General features: G+C 35.5%; 2 protein-coding genes across 2 annotated transcripts in view; both read right to left on the bottom strand.

Moving 5' to 3' along the window:
• Nucleotides 1-870: 870 nt before the first annotated feature.
• PCOLCE2 (procollagen C-endopeptidase enhancer 2) overlaps nucleotides 871-16,945 on the bottom strand; it is a 28,978-nt gene continuing 12,903 nt past the window's right edge. Inside the window, exons 3-9 of the mRNA XM_014054841.2 lie at nucleotides 11,320-11,575; nucleotides 10,179-10,303; nucleotides 8,064-8,200; nucleotides 4,996-5,150; nucleotides 4,285-4,368; nucleotides 3,341-3,508; nucleotides 871-1,455 (exon numbers count right to left, since the gene is read on the bottom strand). Coding sequence (XP_013910316.2) covers nucleotides 1,325-1,455; nucleotides 3,341-3,508; nucleotides 4,285-4,368; nucleotides 4,996-5,150; nucleotides 8,064-8,200; nucleotides 10,179-10,303; nucleotides 11,320-11,575 — 1,056 coding nt within the window. The 3' untranslated portion in view covers nucleotides 871-1,324. The remainder of the gene's footprint in view (nucleotides 1,456-3,340; nucleotides 3,509-4,284; nucleotides 4,369-4,995; nucleotides 5,151-8,063; nucleotides 8,201-10,178; nucleotides 10,304-11,319; nucleotides 11,576-16,945) is intronic.
• LOC148043584 (divergent protein kinase domain 1A-like) lies at nucleotides 14,804-16,608 on the bottom strand. Its single transcript, XM_087726144.1, is given in 5 exon segments — nucleotides 14,804-15,628; nucleotides 15,631-15,660; nucleotides 15,663-15,771; nucleotides 15,773-16,114; nucleotides 16,189-16,608. Coding segments are annotated over 5 exon segments (1,212 nt in total). The 5' UTR covers nucleotides 16,594-16,608; the 3' UTR covers nucleotides 14,804-15,302.

The following is a 16,945-nucleotide window of genomic DNA, read 5'->3' as shown; positions in this document are numbered from 1 at the left end:
AATCTGAATATATTCTGTTTTTTACTCCCAGAAAATCTGTTTAACAATAAAATAAAACAACACCTGATAAAGAAAAAAATATTTATCAAAATTGTTCTTCAATACAGGAATAAATCATTCAAAAAGCAAAATAAAAAGTCAATCAAAATACTTTACAATATGGCAAATCCAATATGACACAACTTCATTTGATAATTTTGAAATATGAAGCCAACTCCACAGGCACTAATTGTAATCTGCCTTAATTCAAAGCTTTTGGCATTGATGTATTTTATTTGCATCTATTATGTGAGCAAAATATCCAAGAATAGCATTTAAAAATAATATCAAAATATGATACACTAAGATCTTGCTTTATCCAACATTATATGGTTCATGCTTAAGCATCCTGGAATTTGAAATATTAAGATTCAAAGTAATGAGATTAGAATTATACATTTAAAGTTATCTTTTTGAGCTATAAATTTAGCACACAAAAAACTAGCAGCCAAAATGAATAGGCCAATCACTTGCCAAACCTCAATAAAACTTTTTAACTGACTTAGTCTTATGTATTAGAAACCGTAAGAATAAGTGTCCTGTGGAGTTGTATTGATCCTATTAGAGATTTTACTGAAGTTCAGGGTCCAAAGTATATTTGAGTCAGAATCTTCTGATAATTCTACATTTAGTTTAAAGCCATTCTATAATCTTGAACCATGCAAAGCAATCAAATCTACACATTTAACATTTAAAGCAATAATATGAAAATCAGGTTCAAAATATGGATTCAGTGTATAAGATGAAACTATCCTTTCCACTGTTTGGAAAATTTTTATTTATAAAAAACAATATTGTTCTTCTGTCTCATAATTGTGGGCCTTTGATTTTTAGTCTTTTCACTCTTCCCATTTGTAAATGCAGTGGATCCATTATGATTTTCTTCCCTTATTGCAGGCTCTTAAATCAAAATCCTACTGTAGGAAATACTAGCAATAAGCTTGAAAAGTACAATTAGTTTTTTAGTTATTAAAAATGTTTTCATGATTGATAATATAATGAAAATGAAAACCTAAATTTAAAATGAATTATACATTTTGCATTTGTATTTTGTAACTTCAATAATCTAGTGTAATTAAGTCAGTATAGTAGAAATCAGTTCTTTCAAGTGGCTGAAAGATTTGAAATACATTTTTTCTTTGATTACTTGAATCACAAATCAACAAAGTTAGGATTATATTGCTATAAAATCCAGAAAATATACCAATTTGGAAAGTGCATATTTTGTCAGTATGAATAATTTTTTTTTAAAAAGTTAAAACAGATGGCTTCAAAAAGTCTTACATCAGCACCTTTTGTTTTTTAAGGCATTCAGGATTTTTTGGTTCTTAGTCTTGAAACTCATAGTAAAACTGCTGGGCAGGAGTTTACCTCTGCCATCTTCTTCTACCTGGCCCATGATGACATAGTTTAGACCTATTGAAAGAGAAGGAAATGATAAATTCTGCTTTACAGCCCTAAGGATAATATGGCTCAACTGGTCACTGAATTCTTCAGATGCAAACAAGAACTTTAGAAAACTCAAATTATTCAACCTATGGAATCAATACAAATATGAAAATATTGGTCAAATGCAAATATTGCTCAAATGTTCTATTCACTATAAAAATAGCTGCTTGTCTATTTCTTTGTTAAAATTTATTTGACTATATTTTCCAATAGTCATTGCTTTAACAACATTTGATAAAATGTTGTGACCACAAGTGGGATTGGAATTTTCATTATTAAGCGATGCTGTTAAGTGAGTCATGCCTGATTCTATGACTCTTCTGACACTTGTTAAGGAAATCACAGTTGTAAAGCAAATCACATGGTTGTTAAATGAATTTCAACATTTGAAAGTCTTTGTTTGTTGGAAGCCAGCTGAAAAGGTTGCAAATGGCAATCATATGACCTCAGGATAGTAGCAATAGCAATAGCAATAGCAGTAGACTTATATACCGCTTCATAGGCCTTTCAGGCCTCTCTAAGCGGTTTACAGAGAGTCAGCATATTGCCCCCAACAATCTGGGTCCTCATTTTACCCACCTCGGAAGGATGGAAGGCTGAGTCAACCCTGAGCCGGTGAGATTTGAACCGCTGACCTGCTGATCTAGCAGTAGCCTGCAGTGCTGCATTTTAACCACTGCGCCACCTTGGCTCACCTTGTGACCATCATAAATGTGAGCCAGTTGCCAAGCGCCTGAATCAGTCACGTGATTGTGGAGATGCAGTGACAGTTTTAAGTGCAAGGATCAATTGTGAATCACTTTTTTCAACACTCTCATAACTTTGATCAGTTGCTAAAGGAATGGCTGTAAGTCGAGGATTATCTGCATTTCTGTAGTTTTATGCCACTAATCAGATAACTAGTTGGCTGTAGTGCTTATTTAGAGAATGTCATTCTAAAAAATAGGATTCCTGTTGGACATATCTTGGTAAACTCAATCATGGTAAGTGAGCAAGCATGAATTCTTGTTGCCCCTAATCCTCCAGTAACTCACATTCTTATAATTGATACCCTGCAGATAAAGGGTCTCTGCTTAGTGAAGTGGGCTGTTCCATAAAGCAGTGATCCCCAATCCTTTTGGCACCAGGGACTGGTTTCATGGAAGACATGGATCTGGAATAGATGATTTTGGTTTCAACTGCTTGCCCACTGCTGACACACACCTGTGCAGCCTGGTTCCTAACAGGCCACTGATCATTGCCAGTCCATGGTGTGGGGGTTTGGGCCTCTTGCTGTAGAAGGCTGAGTAAGAAAAACTGTGCAAGGCCAGCTTCACAAGTAGAGCCAGCCCTGAACGATTTTGCAATTACTGATTCTTATCCTATTTACAAACAAAAATTTTTAGTATTCATTTAATGTTTAGCTTTTCACTATCACTTCAACATTGTGAGAATTAACAAAATGATTTTAACATCTAATTACTTTTATATAAAACAGAACAAGTCCAGAGTCTAAAAATTACAAGTATAAGCAATACAATTTCAAATCTTAATTTATATGCTTATGCTCCTAGCAATGTATGCCTCTTTTAGTTTACAGAGCTACAGATTCTGAGGGCCAAAATGGTTTAAGCCATCATCCTGTTTCAACTCACCTATATTATTCACATACAATATGTATAAAAACTAAAAAGATTTTAAGATGAGGGAAATTTCTGGATGTTTTCAATTTTTATTGTAATTTAAATAATTTATTTTTGTTTTGTTCTGTGAATGAGCAACTTAAATATAGTTTCTGGGAAAATATGAGCATGAAAACAATAAGGACAAATATAATTTGAAAAATTCAGAATTCTACTTTAAGTTTACTTACCTCTTCTGAGAACAGGACATTGTTTACAGACAACAATAATCTTGGCACTCAGATTTTTCCCTGCTTGCTGAATTGCTAAATTTCCTTCTTTGTATACATTAAGGATTGATACAGTTGCATATAAACTTCCACTTTTGATGTTGGTTGTGATAACGGATCCAGTTATTACTAAAAAGGACAATTTGGGAGGAATAGATTGCAATAATCTTGCAAAACAATGAAGCAGTTTTTACACCAGCCAGCAGTGAACAAGCATAAATAGAAAATATAATACAGAAAAAATGTATGAATAAATAAATAAATTGGAATAAAGTTGTTATTTACAGAACAATGGAAACAAAACAATATATTGCATTGTACACCTTTAATAGAAAGAATAACTACAACTTAAATATCCATGTTTAACCATGAATATTGGATAAACAAACTCATTTGCGCTGGCTTAATATATGGGATACAAATTGCATTTGTTAGTTGTGCTAAGATATAAAGGAATGATATTTATACTGAAAAAAGAGAGGATATGAACCTTTATCTGACATCATTAATTATAATGATATTCAAGAAACATATTCAGAAGATAGCAAGGAATTAAGAGCAAAGCAGTATGCACTATGAATTATCACTTTGAATTAAAACAACAACAAAGAGCTTTCTAAGAAGACAATATGCTGATGTTGTCACTAAATCAAAGCGTCCCTACAGCAACAGTCTCCTTCTGTTCAGTCATTTGTGTTTAGAATGGAAAACACTTCTAACAAAAAATTCACAGTCTAAGTAACTAACTAAGTCATAGAGTTCAGTGCAAGAGGTACAGTTGTATAAGCTGAAAGAATTTCCTTGTGCACTAATGGTAGCTTACAGATAAATGCTCCAACCCTCTCCTGTAAACATACATCCCGAAGTCACTTTTTTGGGGGTGGAGAGAAGAAATATGATCTTACCAAAATTACTCGAACAGTAATTGCTCTCAAGAGTTCCACTCCTTTTGCATTTTTGCTGGCACAGGCTGACTGTAGGTTTCAAGGCTTTCCAAAGAGACCCAAAATGAAAAATTAAGTGTTTCAGAACTCTTCTAAAAATGACTTTCATTTTTTATGTCTTGTTTTTATGTTCAGTTACCAAAAAAGTCAGCTTCAAAAGTAAAACTCTGAACAATCTAGACAAGGCAAGTTTTAATAAACCAGCATTCTATACTAGCTCTGTATGAATTATACAATTATGTGGAACAGTGATACCTGAATTCCTGGTAGAATAGATTCAATTCTGAAAGGATGTATAACATCTAATTGGCAAAAATAGTCTCATTTGTGTTTTGTGGATCCAGACGTTTCTCATGGTTTTGAACAGGATTAAGGCAAAGGCATTATGGAGGGGAAAAAATCTTATTCTTAAATGAAGAATAAAGTTCCTATCCTTAACAATTCTAAGAGCTGATGAATTAGCAAATATATGTCCACTTTTCTAAGTAAGGACACATATTTTATTTCAGACAGGCAATACCCATATGTGATGTTCCTGTCACATCTATTTAATCAAAACAATTATTTTTGTTCATTTTGTTACATTAAAATTATACAAATAAGAAAAAAATGACACTATAATATAACTTGATTTTTTTTCTTATCCAATTTAAATGAAGACCGCATACTCACCCTTGATAGTAGGAAGAGCTGTGGTGGTGATTGGTGATGTGGTTGGTGGTAATCTTTTGGGTCTGAATTTATAATGACCAATAAATCCATCAGCAGTTAAACTTAAATCAGAGAAAAATTGAACAAGCAACTCATTTTTTTCAGATATAATCGGCCTAAAAGAGAATAATGTTTTATCATTAATAACTCTTTCATACCACAATAAATAAATATCCTGCACATATAAATGTTTTGAATGAAACAATTTCCATATGGAATATAAAGATTTACTTTGAGAGAAAAATAAGTTTCACAATTCCTAAAAAAATATGTCTACAAATCTTACTTTAGCTCTTAGGAAAACAATAATAATGGAAGAAGAGAGAATAAATGGATCTAAAACAAACTGCTAAAAAGCACTTATGGATCCATATACAAAAAGTAAAAATGTATAAAAATACAAATGTTCAGCTTGTGTTTATCATTTAAAACAAATTCTATAGTTAATTCAAGTTACATCAAATACCTTTGACTCTCTGTTAATATACCTATTGTGACTATAAAGCCTTAGTAAGACCACAACTGGAATACTGCATCCAGTTTTGGTCACCACATTATAAAAAAAGATGATGAGACTTTGGGAAAAAGTGCAAAGAAGAGCAACTAAGATGATTAAAGGCCATAAGAAGAACTTATGAAGAATGGTTGCAGGATTTAGGTTTGGCTAGTCCAGAGAAAAGAAGGACTAGGGGGGACATAATAGCAGAATTCCAGTATTTGAGAGGTTACTACAAAGATGAGAGGGTCAACTTATTTTTCAAAGCACCAAAAACAATGGATGGAAACTATTCAAGGAGAGAAGCAATCTGGAATTAAGGAGAAACTTCCTAAAAGTGAGAGCAATTAACCACTGGAACAGCTTGCCATCAGAGGTTGTGGTTTCTTCATCACTGGAGGCTTTTAAGAAGAGAAAGGACATTTGTCTGAAATGGCATATGGTTTGCTTGAGCAGAGGGTTAGACTAGAAGATCTCCAAGGCCCCTTCCAGTTCTATTCTGATTGACCGATTGATGATCAATAAGTGAAGAGGTGAAGACTGAAATTCACATTTAGACTCATGTAATTGAATCTAAATTCAGTATCAGCTTTCAAACCTGGCACCTTCATTTTCTTATTCCTATTCAGTCAACACAATGTTTAGCACAAGCTCAGTTGGAATCAGGGACGTGCAGTCAGGGGAGGTGGAGCCTCACCAGTGTCAGGAGGAAAAGAAAAATTAAAAGAAAAAAGGCTAAGGTAGTTGCTGCCAGACTCCAGAGTCACAGTGGATGACTCTGAGTCTGCTTTGTGCTAACTGCAGGGGGAGGCGAAAGAACTACGGGCCTCCTTTGCATGAGGAATTTTTCGCCTTTTAACCCTTGCTCAGAGTTAAGCAAGGGTTAAAAGGCGAAAAATTCCTTATGCAAAGGAGGCACGTGGTTCTCTGCTTCCTGATCTGGCAGCAGCAAATTGTGCCTAAGTTGCCTTTTTTTAAAAAATTTTTACATTTTCATCATGGCGGGCGGACAAGAGGAGAGTTGAAATCCACAGCTGGAAAAGATACGTGGATCGGACGGAGGGAGGGGGGGGAATTCAAAATTATTGTAATTTAATTAGTAATTTTTTATTGTGAGTAATTTGTGTTTGTGTGCGTGCGTTTTTTTTTCTTCACTTCACTCAAACAAACTCTCTCTCAATTTGAGAGAGTTTGTTTGAGAAGAGAGGGGCAGGCCTCTCCCCCCCACTGGGAGCCCCGTCCTGCTCCCCTCTCCCTTTCCTCCTCCTCCTCTCCTCTTTCTTTGCCGGCTGCTGCCTCACCCCACCCACCTCCTCTGTCCCCACCGCTGTGTCCGACAGGCCAGGCATCTCGCGTTTATGTCTGCCATAAACGCGAGACGCCTGGCCTGTCGGACACAGCAGTGGGGTCGGAGGAGGCGGGGGGCGAGGCGGCGGAGTGTGGCAGCAGCAGGGATGTTCTCGACGCTGTGTCCGACAGGCCAGGCATCTTGCTTTTATGTCCGCCATAAACCCGAGACGCCTAGCCTGTTGGACACAGCAGTGGGGACGTTGTTTCTTGCTGCTGCCGCGCTCTTGCCTCACCAACCATAATCCCCACCGCACGTCACTGGTTGGAATAAAGTGTTATTAACAACATCAACATTGAAGGGAGCATCCGGGTGATCAAGGGAGTTGTGGAAGAGAAATAAAGAGGAAAGAACCTGAGCTTAGCTAGTTGTTGAGCAACGTCACTGGGTTCTAATAGACATAGCCACAGATAAATTTCTGTGATCTTGGACATTTCAGTACTGTTCTATACTGGTAGACTGCAAATTGGTAATAAGTTGATAAGTAAGATCACAAAGCCAAGTATGATATCGGCTTAATAACATGTGCACCAGAGATTCAAGCATTTCTGAGCACATCAATGGTGATCCTGGATAAGAAATAATGTGACATCTATCTGTAAGGGCCACTAAGATCAGGGTACCAAATCGTATCAATGTGAAAGCTCTTCACTGAGTGACATGGGATAAACAATAAAAATATCTAATGTATAAAAAAGTACAAATGGGCTTGCAGTAGCAGAATTTTTGTATTTTTTTTTAAGCACTGAGGTCCCAAATTAGAATTTTGGGGGGAGGTGGTCAAGATAATAGCAGCACATTTTCTTCCCACTGTTTTTGTTGTACATTTATATACATCATGGTGCTTATCTGTTATTTTTAATCTTATTTAACCTACACATTTACTTTAAACAATTGAAAAATAGCACAGGATTATTTATAATCCTGTGCTAATATAATATAAGATTTATAATTAATGTGAGTCAGTATTGTAATGAAACAATACTTTATTGATCAAATTTGAAGCTACAGTAACTTTTAAGGAAGAGAAAATCAGTTTTAATGCCTAAATTTGGAAAGCTATTGAATAGATAGCTCTTGAGGCTCTAACAGCCATATAGATAGATAGTTAGATAGTTAGATAGATAGACAGACAGACAGACAGATAGCATTTACAAAAAGTGTTTAGCCAATGAGCTTACTTACGCTGGTGGGCTGTCTCCGCAATATTTCCCAATTCTCCTGGCATCATTAATCTTGCCACCATTAAACACTGCCACATAGTCATACCTGCAATAATTATCTCGTTCCAGATCAAATTTTTCAAACTTTAATTCTACGACCTGCAAGATAATGAATTCCCTCATTAAAACACTTGTTATTTTATTATTAGTATGAAAATCTATTTGGAACCTAAAACATATTCTGGCCTACATCATTTTAAGCCATTCTTAAGCCTCAACGATTTTAAGTCAACATTGTGTTACCTTAGTTTTAATCATTTTAATAATAAAATCTGTAGAAAATAAACTAAAACACTTGGTGCAGGATAAAACTAAACAGGTACTGGAATCACCTTCCTGCACAGGTATATATTTAATATGAACTGAATCGAAGTAAATCTGATATGTCATCCCAGGTATATAAATATTATAAATAAATAAATTGTGGCTATGCTGGAAAATATTCCTTTATCTCAAAGCTACTATTTAGCTTTTTATCTGTCTTTAGTCATTATCTGAATTTCATTCAACATGAAAGATTGCTTATTTTTAGGCAGGCACCTTATATTGGGCAGCAGTAACACAGGAAGATGCCAGAGGCAGATGATCAAGTTAGTGAAAACAGTAAGGTTATCAATTGAGATTGCGCAGGAAAAGGCAATGGTAAACAGTACTTGGCTGCCATACAATCATTGACCAAATATCAGAAGATGTGTTCCTTGTGGAGGCTGAAATGCCAAAATTGGATACATTAAAGAGGACAATGTAGATGTAAAAGTCAAAGAACATAGTGAAAAAAGAAACTAAAATTAAATATAATAAACAAAATATATCAATAGAAGAGAATAATTATAGCTCAGGTTTGAGTTATGAAGTTCTTGGTGCTCTCTAAGCTTGGTTATTTTTCCTGCAGATATTTCATTACCGTATTAGGTAACACCACCAGTGTATTTGAACACATCAACCCAGTTCGCACTTGTGAAACAAATGACCAGGCTCAAATTATCCAACTTTAGACACATTACGTCAAGATCCAGGTCTCTGGATTTAATACTGGGAAAGGTGGAAAAAAATAGACGAAGAAAACAATCAGCAGCAAGGTGGCTGAACTCAGTTACAATTAGTGCATTGTTGGCAAACTTGTTGAAAATGCTTTTCAAAAGTTGGAATATTAATCCACATGGATTGGACTTGTTCCACTATCATTATGTTTTAGAGAGAGAACAGATTTACTAATTCATTATAACAATTAAGTTTTGTTAATGCAAGGTGCCATATTTTCTAATTGGATAAATTAATAGTAACTTACAGACTATACCAGACGTTGGGTCAACCCTTCAAGACAGACCAATGTAGGGAACCAGTTATAAATATTTGTATTACTTTTATTATAAGATTATAGTAACTGAATCTTGCAAGTCGGAATATGCTTCCTGCCCCCCCTCTAGGGAAAGTGAAATCCAAACCTCTTACTCAAGTTACATTTCTGCTTCAAAGTCAAGTTTCTTTTATCAAAACATTGTCTTGGTTGCAACTCTTCCTCCTGTTCTCCAAGGTTATTCTTACTGCTTTTTGGAGACCTTTATTATTAATTGTACTGGGATGGGATGCACTTAAAAGAAGCTATTGATGCTCTATACCAGGGGTGTCATCATGTGTCATATCGGGACTTTCTCCCTTCACTAACCTTTTGGCTTGCTTGGCCTGTATTGAGTGAAGGGCTACATTGAGTGAAGTCTTGGGTCACATATAAAATATATAAAATAGTTAATGTATATAAAGTGTGTGTGTGTTATAAATAGGAAAGAAATAGACAAAGTCTAAAGATGTGTATTTTTAAAGCATTTTTAAATTCTGTTTTTATTATTTTTATAAATAACACAGGGCAGTAAACATACTCCATATTCCTTCTTCATATTTTCCCCACAATAACAATCCTGAGAAGTGAGTTGGACTTAGAGTGACAGGTCCAAACTTATCCAGTTGGTTTTCATGCCCAAAGTGGGACTAGAACTTACAACCTCTTGCTTTCTTGCCTGTTGTCTTAACAGTAGATCAAACTAGGGTTTTGTTTTTTTTAAAGAGAAGCACAGCTCACCTGGTTCTTTGGAGCCACAATGTGCCAGGAACAGGTAACCCCTGCTGGGTAATCACGATCAGGCCAGTTAGGAGTTTTAAAAGATCCAGTTGGTTTATCTAGTCGTCCACCACAATATTGGTCTCCTAAAAATACAGAACATATAGCTAGTATAAAGTCTTTTCATATAGAAGATTTGCTCAACTCTCAAGTGAATTCCATGGCAATCCACATCTAAACCTATTACATCAGTAAATAATATATTGCAATTACATTATTCTACAACTGAAATTGTAGAAAAGCCACAGTATCAACAAAACATCAATTGCTTATCAATTCTTATTAAATCTTTATATGAAGGGTATGGTCTTTTAATCTATTAATTCTTTAACATTCTTTCCTTAATTGAAGTATATTTTAAAGGGAGCAGAAACAATAGCTATGACTCATCTTCTGCTACCAGAGACCACATTTATTATGCTGCTGAACTATTTGACTTTTGGGCTGAAGGATGGATAACGTCTGATGGAATCAGGACTCTATAATACTCATTCAAAGTTATTTATTTTCCTGTACTCTGGAAGTTTAAATATAAAAATATAATTACTCTTTAGCAATGACCATTTTTAGTCTAAAAAGCATGAACATGTATAATTTTTAACTGACAAAAGTACATGAATAAACATGCTATTGCTCTTCCTCCTATGGGAAAAGACTATAACTCCAAATACAAAAGACTGGATTTTAGATATCTAGCCATTTTTGAGAAATTATATTGTCATTATGAAGATGTCACATTTTCACTCCCTTTTGAAAAAAATTGTGGAGAGGCTTGGTGATATCACAAGATGAGTTTCCCCTTTTAAATACTTATGAAATTGAGAGAATTTAGAATACGTTTGTGATTGCTGTTGCTCTGTCTCCCCATACACACACTCAGAAAAATATAATTTTGGCAAAACCTTATCCTCGTGCAAACAGACTAATTCTAACATGATTTTTAAATTTTAACATTTTCTTCGTAAAGAATAAATTGTTTTAGATATATATTTTTGGATGGCTGGTGAGCAAATCAAATTCTACATGCTCTTATTCTTAATAATCCTGCTGTGAAAATACAGTGTAAATCAGAAGATTTTGGCTTTAAAAACTTGAAAAATACCTCTTTCATGTGGTTCTGCTGCAGAATACTTTGCAACAAAGCCATTTCCAGCTGAATTGGCATCTGAAATCATTTGCACCAACATCTTATTGCTATTGGCCACAAGAGCACCAGGCCTGAAAGTGCCACAGAACCGGCCAAGACGCTGCCCATTGACATGGCCATTATATACATCCACGAAGTCATATCGACATAAATTATCACTTTCCAGGTCTATGAACCTAAAAGAAAGAACAACAACTTTCCCTTCAGGAACCTGTAGAAAAAAAAGATACCAGAGCTGAATAATTTTTTTTTTAATTAACAGCTCTTAAGATATAAAATCTATTTTTATATTATAAGCATTATCTTGTTATAAAATAGATACCACTTTCTCAAGCCTCCTCATGTAGCAGTCTTTACCAAAAACTTTGTTTTCTGCAGAAATTTTGTTACCTCTCCCCTTTCCAATCTACAAACATTATTCAAGCTTTATTGTGATATTACCACTTAGCGGTGATATTTTGAAATAAAATTATCTTTGGGTTATCTTAAATACGTTCCAGAGGAAGCATGGATTTCTGTAGTAAAGAACATTGCCTTTTTTGATTTATTTAGATTATTATGCCATTTAGTCCCACCTACCACTTCATTCTTTTGCCATATTTTTGCCATGTTAATACAATATATTCCCTGGGTCATCAAACTGCACAATCACAGAATCTTTTGTCCATTAAAACTATGCTTGTAAGGACATGAGAACTATGCCATTGCACTTTATTGGTATTGTATTGCTGAGGAAATATTCACATTCTCTATCATATGAATAGAAGAACTGCCCTACTGGCAGGAAACTATAATTCAGTACTAAAATACAGGCTTTACATTCAGAAGTCATCAGTTCAATTACTGTTCAAAGAGAAATTGGAAGTAGTTCTTAGATATCTTTGTTTACCTTTGGTATGTCATTGGGAAATGTTGAGATATGACCCTGTGGAAATTAGCATTGCAACCAAATATTTTTATCATCAGGATTCATACAGTACTCCTGTATTAGACACCCCCATTCTTTTAGCGTCAATCAGGAATAAGGAATGTGGAGGGCAAATTGTGTACATTCCTTCAAAAAAGATGCTTGGGGTAGGTGGATGGAGGAAAACCTATCTGTTCACAATTATAGATAATCTTCAACTTACAACCGTAATGGAACCTTCCCATTCCAGTCATAAGACACAGCATCATAAAGCAGACCACTGACATGACCAACCCAATATTATGATCTTCTTTTGTGATCATTAAGCGAATGCCGGCATTTAGCAAATGCTAATTGTTCACTGTAGGGTCTTTTTTGCCCAAAGCTGGAAGCAAATGCAGGTTTTCAGCAAAAATGTTATAAAACACAGTTACGTGGCCATGGGGCACATCAGGGAGGGAGGGAGGGAGGGAGAGAGGGAGGGAGGGAGGGGGAGGGAGGGAGGGAGAGAGAGAGAGAGAGAGAGAGAGAGAGAGAGAGAGAGAGAGAGAGAGAGAGAGAGAGAGAGAGAGAGAGAGAGAGAGAGAGAGAGAGAGAGAGAGAGGGAGAGAGAGACTGTTGTCTATCATGGAAGGTACACTGGTGTTTGTGGATAATATGCTAGGGATCCCAGCATGCAAGCACATGCGTGCATGCATGAACACCCACACCCAATTATAGAATCCTTATGAAATTTTCCAGAGTAATTTTTCAGACAAATTTAGTACTATGTGTTAAGAAGGGGGAAGGGAGAAAAAAGAAAGCAAGGGCTGAGAAGAATGCCAGAAAAGTTGCTTAGCCATATCAAGAATTTTATTTTCAACTTGCCTTGCACACTTCAAGCAAAATGAAAGACCTGGGCAATATAAGGAAAGAAAGAAGGATTAAGGGAAGAGAGTAGGTTTTGGCATTAGAATAATAGTTAATGCAAGATGATATTCATAAGCCATAGTCAAAGCATTACCATTGGTTAATCACAAATCATAGATATTTTGGATAAATTTAAAGATAAAATATCATTTAAATTGAACAAATTGCTACACTGAAAGGCTTCAAGAAAGATAACAGGTTCCCAGACAGAAAGCTAAAGCTTTCAAGGAAGGCAGAGAAGTGAAGACAACACCAGAAAAAATTAAAAGCAAAGCAAAGCAAAACCAAATCTTTAGCAAAAGCAAACTGCATGCAAAAATGTGTCCCAAACAAACAAAAACATTAGAGGCTTGATGCCAATGGAACTTGGAAGAGTGTCAGATTCTTCTTCTAAGGCAATCAACCTAACAAAATCATGCCTGTCAGCTCCACTAGATAGATCCAATCAGGAAATCTACTGCATGGGAAAACCAAAATCTCACTTTATTGAGATTGGCTGTAAAACAGAATCTTGGAAATCTGTGCTATATCGCCCCTCCTTCTTATATCCAGCCTATGTCATTTGACTGAGCTACTTCTGAATACTATCATTGCCTGGAACATAAAGAGTATGCCAGCCTGTTTCTGCTTCTTTTGTCCTCTACAAAGACACAGAACATTGTAGAAAATAGTTGGGCTCCCTGGGATGGAAAAAATCAAAGAGCCTCTCTGAGAAAGAAGAGGAGTTTTGAAGCGATGGGTGTTTCCCCCTTAAAAGGAATAGACATGACATGATGCTTCAGGAAACATATTGTCTACATTGGGCCTATAAGTAGGATATCATGGATAGGTTACCAAGTCTATTCAAACTGATCAACAATTATCCTTTTTTAAAATCCATATAGTATAGATGATATTGCCAAATGAGACCTTGAAAGAATCCTTGAATTTTAGGAGACTCTGGGCAGAAATGTGAAAGAACTAGGATAACAAATAACATGCTCCTCAATCTTTCCAACTGAGGAAAAAGAGAAAATACAATTATAATACAAGATAGAAAGAACAAAGAAAAGTGCATGAGAAAGCATAAAAACAAACAAAAAGGGTTTCTGATTTCTTCTGCAGCAAATAAAATTACAAATTGATCTCTTACTCTATTATAAAAAAAACTCTCTTTTTTCCATTACCCATTTTTTCTAATCATCAAAATACTAAGTGATTTTTGTCTGTTTCATGTAAGAAGTCTATAATTTCCAGACAGCCATAAATGTAGATACTGTCCTTTCTCTGATCTAGGATGAGAGTTAATTTAGCCACCTCTATAAGCTCTATCATCAAATTCCTCCATTGTGGATAGTGTCAAACCTTTTCACTTGTGAGCATATAATAATTTTACTATAGTTGTCATATATAAAAACAAAGTCCCACAGCTTTTTCTAGTACAGTGCTACCTCAGTACTCCTCCTTAATTTGTTCCGGAAGACACGACAAGTACTAAAAAGGAACAAACCATGCGACTTACCACGTGATCCTTTGTTTGATTCGGGCAGCACTTCCTATCTGTCCCTTTTCCTATGTCAGTGACCTCCCTAACATGGCTGACTTCCTCTGTGTCTGGCCCCCAAATGCCTTTTTTTTTCCTTCAAGAATTCCCAGTTTTTAATAATTAATACATCAGGGAAAAGGGTAGGATAGATTTCAAATGCTAGATTTTTTTTTTACATTTAGGAAATTATTCAGTTGAATACATGTGACTTTATAAATTCTATAGAATGGATTTCCTGGGATTATACCAAATGCTCTCTCCATATGTATAAATTTGGCTTTTAGTAAGTTTCTAAAGAAACAGAATGAATTCTAACCAACAGAAGGCTCTTATGAAATCTCTTAAGCCAGTGAAGGGTAAAAGGGTAACAGGGAATTAGTATTCTTTCCAGCCAGGAGTGTTGTAGCCATATGGCTTCAGTAGTCTGACAGGCATACATTTAAAGTACACATATAACTCTTTGATTGGGGACAACATGTCTGAAAGAGAATTGATAAAAGATGAGAACAACAAATGTTTCAAAAACTATAAAGTATGTTTCATAAAAAGTGGTCAACTCCTACAGCAGCAACTGTATCTTCTTCTGAGACAAAGCACCTAAGAATCATCTGTATGAGATATTTTCTTCCACAATAGAGTTTTCAAGTTATTGAGTATTAAAGAATGTTCCATTTCCATCTGATTGGCTGAAACTTTCAGGGCAATGCAAGAGTACAATTGTTTCTCTAATTCTTCATGTATTTCTAAAGGAGCACCGAGAAGCAGATAATCTTTAAGCAAGTGGCACACCTTTGCTAAATTTGGCTGTATTATTTCTGTAGTACATTTCATTTTACTTTGGTCACATACAGTTCTACAGTCGGAGCCATATATGCAATCCAGGTCAGACTCGCAGTGACGATCTTTAATAAGTTCTTTTAAATTGGCACTATTTTTCTCATATCCAACATTTTAAGTCATATTTATCATTATAGCCCAGGTTTTTGGCACTCATATCACACATGAGAAAATTTCCATACGGTCCATGGAAAATGTCTTCCACAAATTCTAGAAGCCCTAGAATTTGTAGCTATTTTTGCCTTTCTCGGCCACAACGGAGTAAACCATTGATCCATGTTCCTTCTGAAACCAAAAGGAATGAAAAGTTCTAAAATCCACGGAAGGATTATTCCAAAAAGAGAGGTATATTCAACTTTTTCCATCACATAAAGATCTCCGCAAAACCCCAACAATTTGGGAGTGTGTTCTTTATCTTGGAGAATTACCATGAGCAGGAATTCATTTAACTGGAGAAGTGCCCATGCTGACTTTGCTTCTGGCAAGGAAACACGACCATCTTTATTCCCATCAGCCACAGTCAAGATGAGATTAACCAATTCAGGAAGATTTCCTTGTTCTCCCAGTTTTGCCTGTTTGTGGGCATCTTTGACCTGTTTGGTCTCTATCCTTGGTAATTTTGGTGGTGTTTTTTGGTTCAAAAGACTTTAAAAAGCCCATAGACCATCTCTTTGAATTTTTGAACAGTAGTTCCTCTAGTTGGTTTATCAAACAGAGTTGTTTCTTTCCTTGCTTCTAGTTCAGTTCTAAGATCAATATGAGCAATTTCTTCCATCTGGCATTTTATAACTCCTTGCAAATTACCCCATTCTCCTAAATACATCTGATTGTTGGGTTGGGTTGACAAACATTTTCTGAAATAAAGTGTTTGTCTTGTACACAGGCTACTACATGCTGATCCATCAATAACCCCACTCTTGTATTTATCACATACTGTTTTCTTACAGTCATGCCCTCTGCAAAGTTCTGTGTAAGATGAGTAGTGAACATAAATAATCCAGCTGCCAATAAATACTCCTAGCCAAGAGAAGAGGAAATATTTCATCCGCATATAAGAGAAGCGAACCTCCGACACTACTTAAACTGGATCCTGAGCTTAACATCAGGTGATGAGCAAGGCAGTGCCATGTGCTGCTGGTGGTAAAGAGGCTCGGGATCCATGCATGGAGTGGCGTGGGAGGTTGCAGGGATGCTCTCTAGCACTTTCTTCTTCTTCCCCCCAAATGCCTTTTGTGGTGCGTCAAGTACCAAACAAATGATGAGTACCAAAACAACCAGTTTTACACCAAAACACGTTGAATACCAAATTTGATGAGTTCTAAACCAGTTGAGTATTAAGGTACCATGGTATACTTTTAACATATTGTTTATTATTTATAGCTTTTCTTTTTCTTCATATTGAT

The sequence above is a fragment of the Thamnophis sirtalis genome, unplaced genomic scaffold (assembly GCF_051295495.1).
Source record: "Thamnophis sirtalis isolate CommonGarterSnake01/CBP01778 unplaced genomic scaffold, rThaSir2_p1.2 scaffold_11, whole genome shotgun sequence".
Taxonomy (NCBI): Eukaryota; Metazoa; Chordata; class Lepidosauria; order Squamata; family Natricidae; genus Thamnophis; species Thamnophis sirtalis.
The sequence above is the reverse complement of the archived record's forward strand: the minus strand, read 5'-3'. Positions and strand labels throughout refer to the sequence as shown.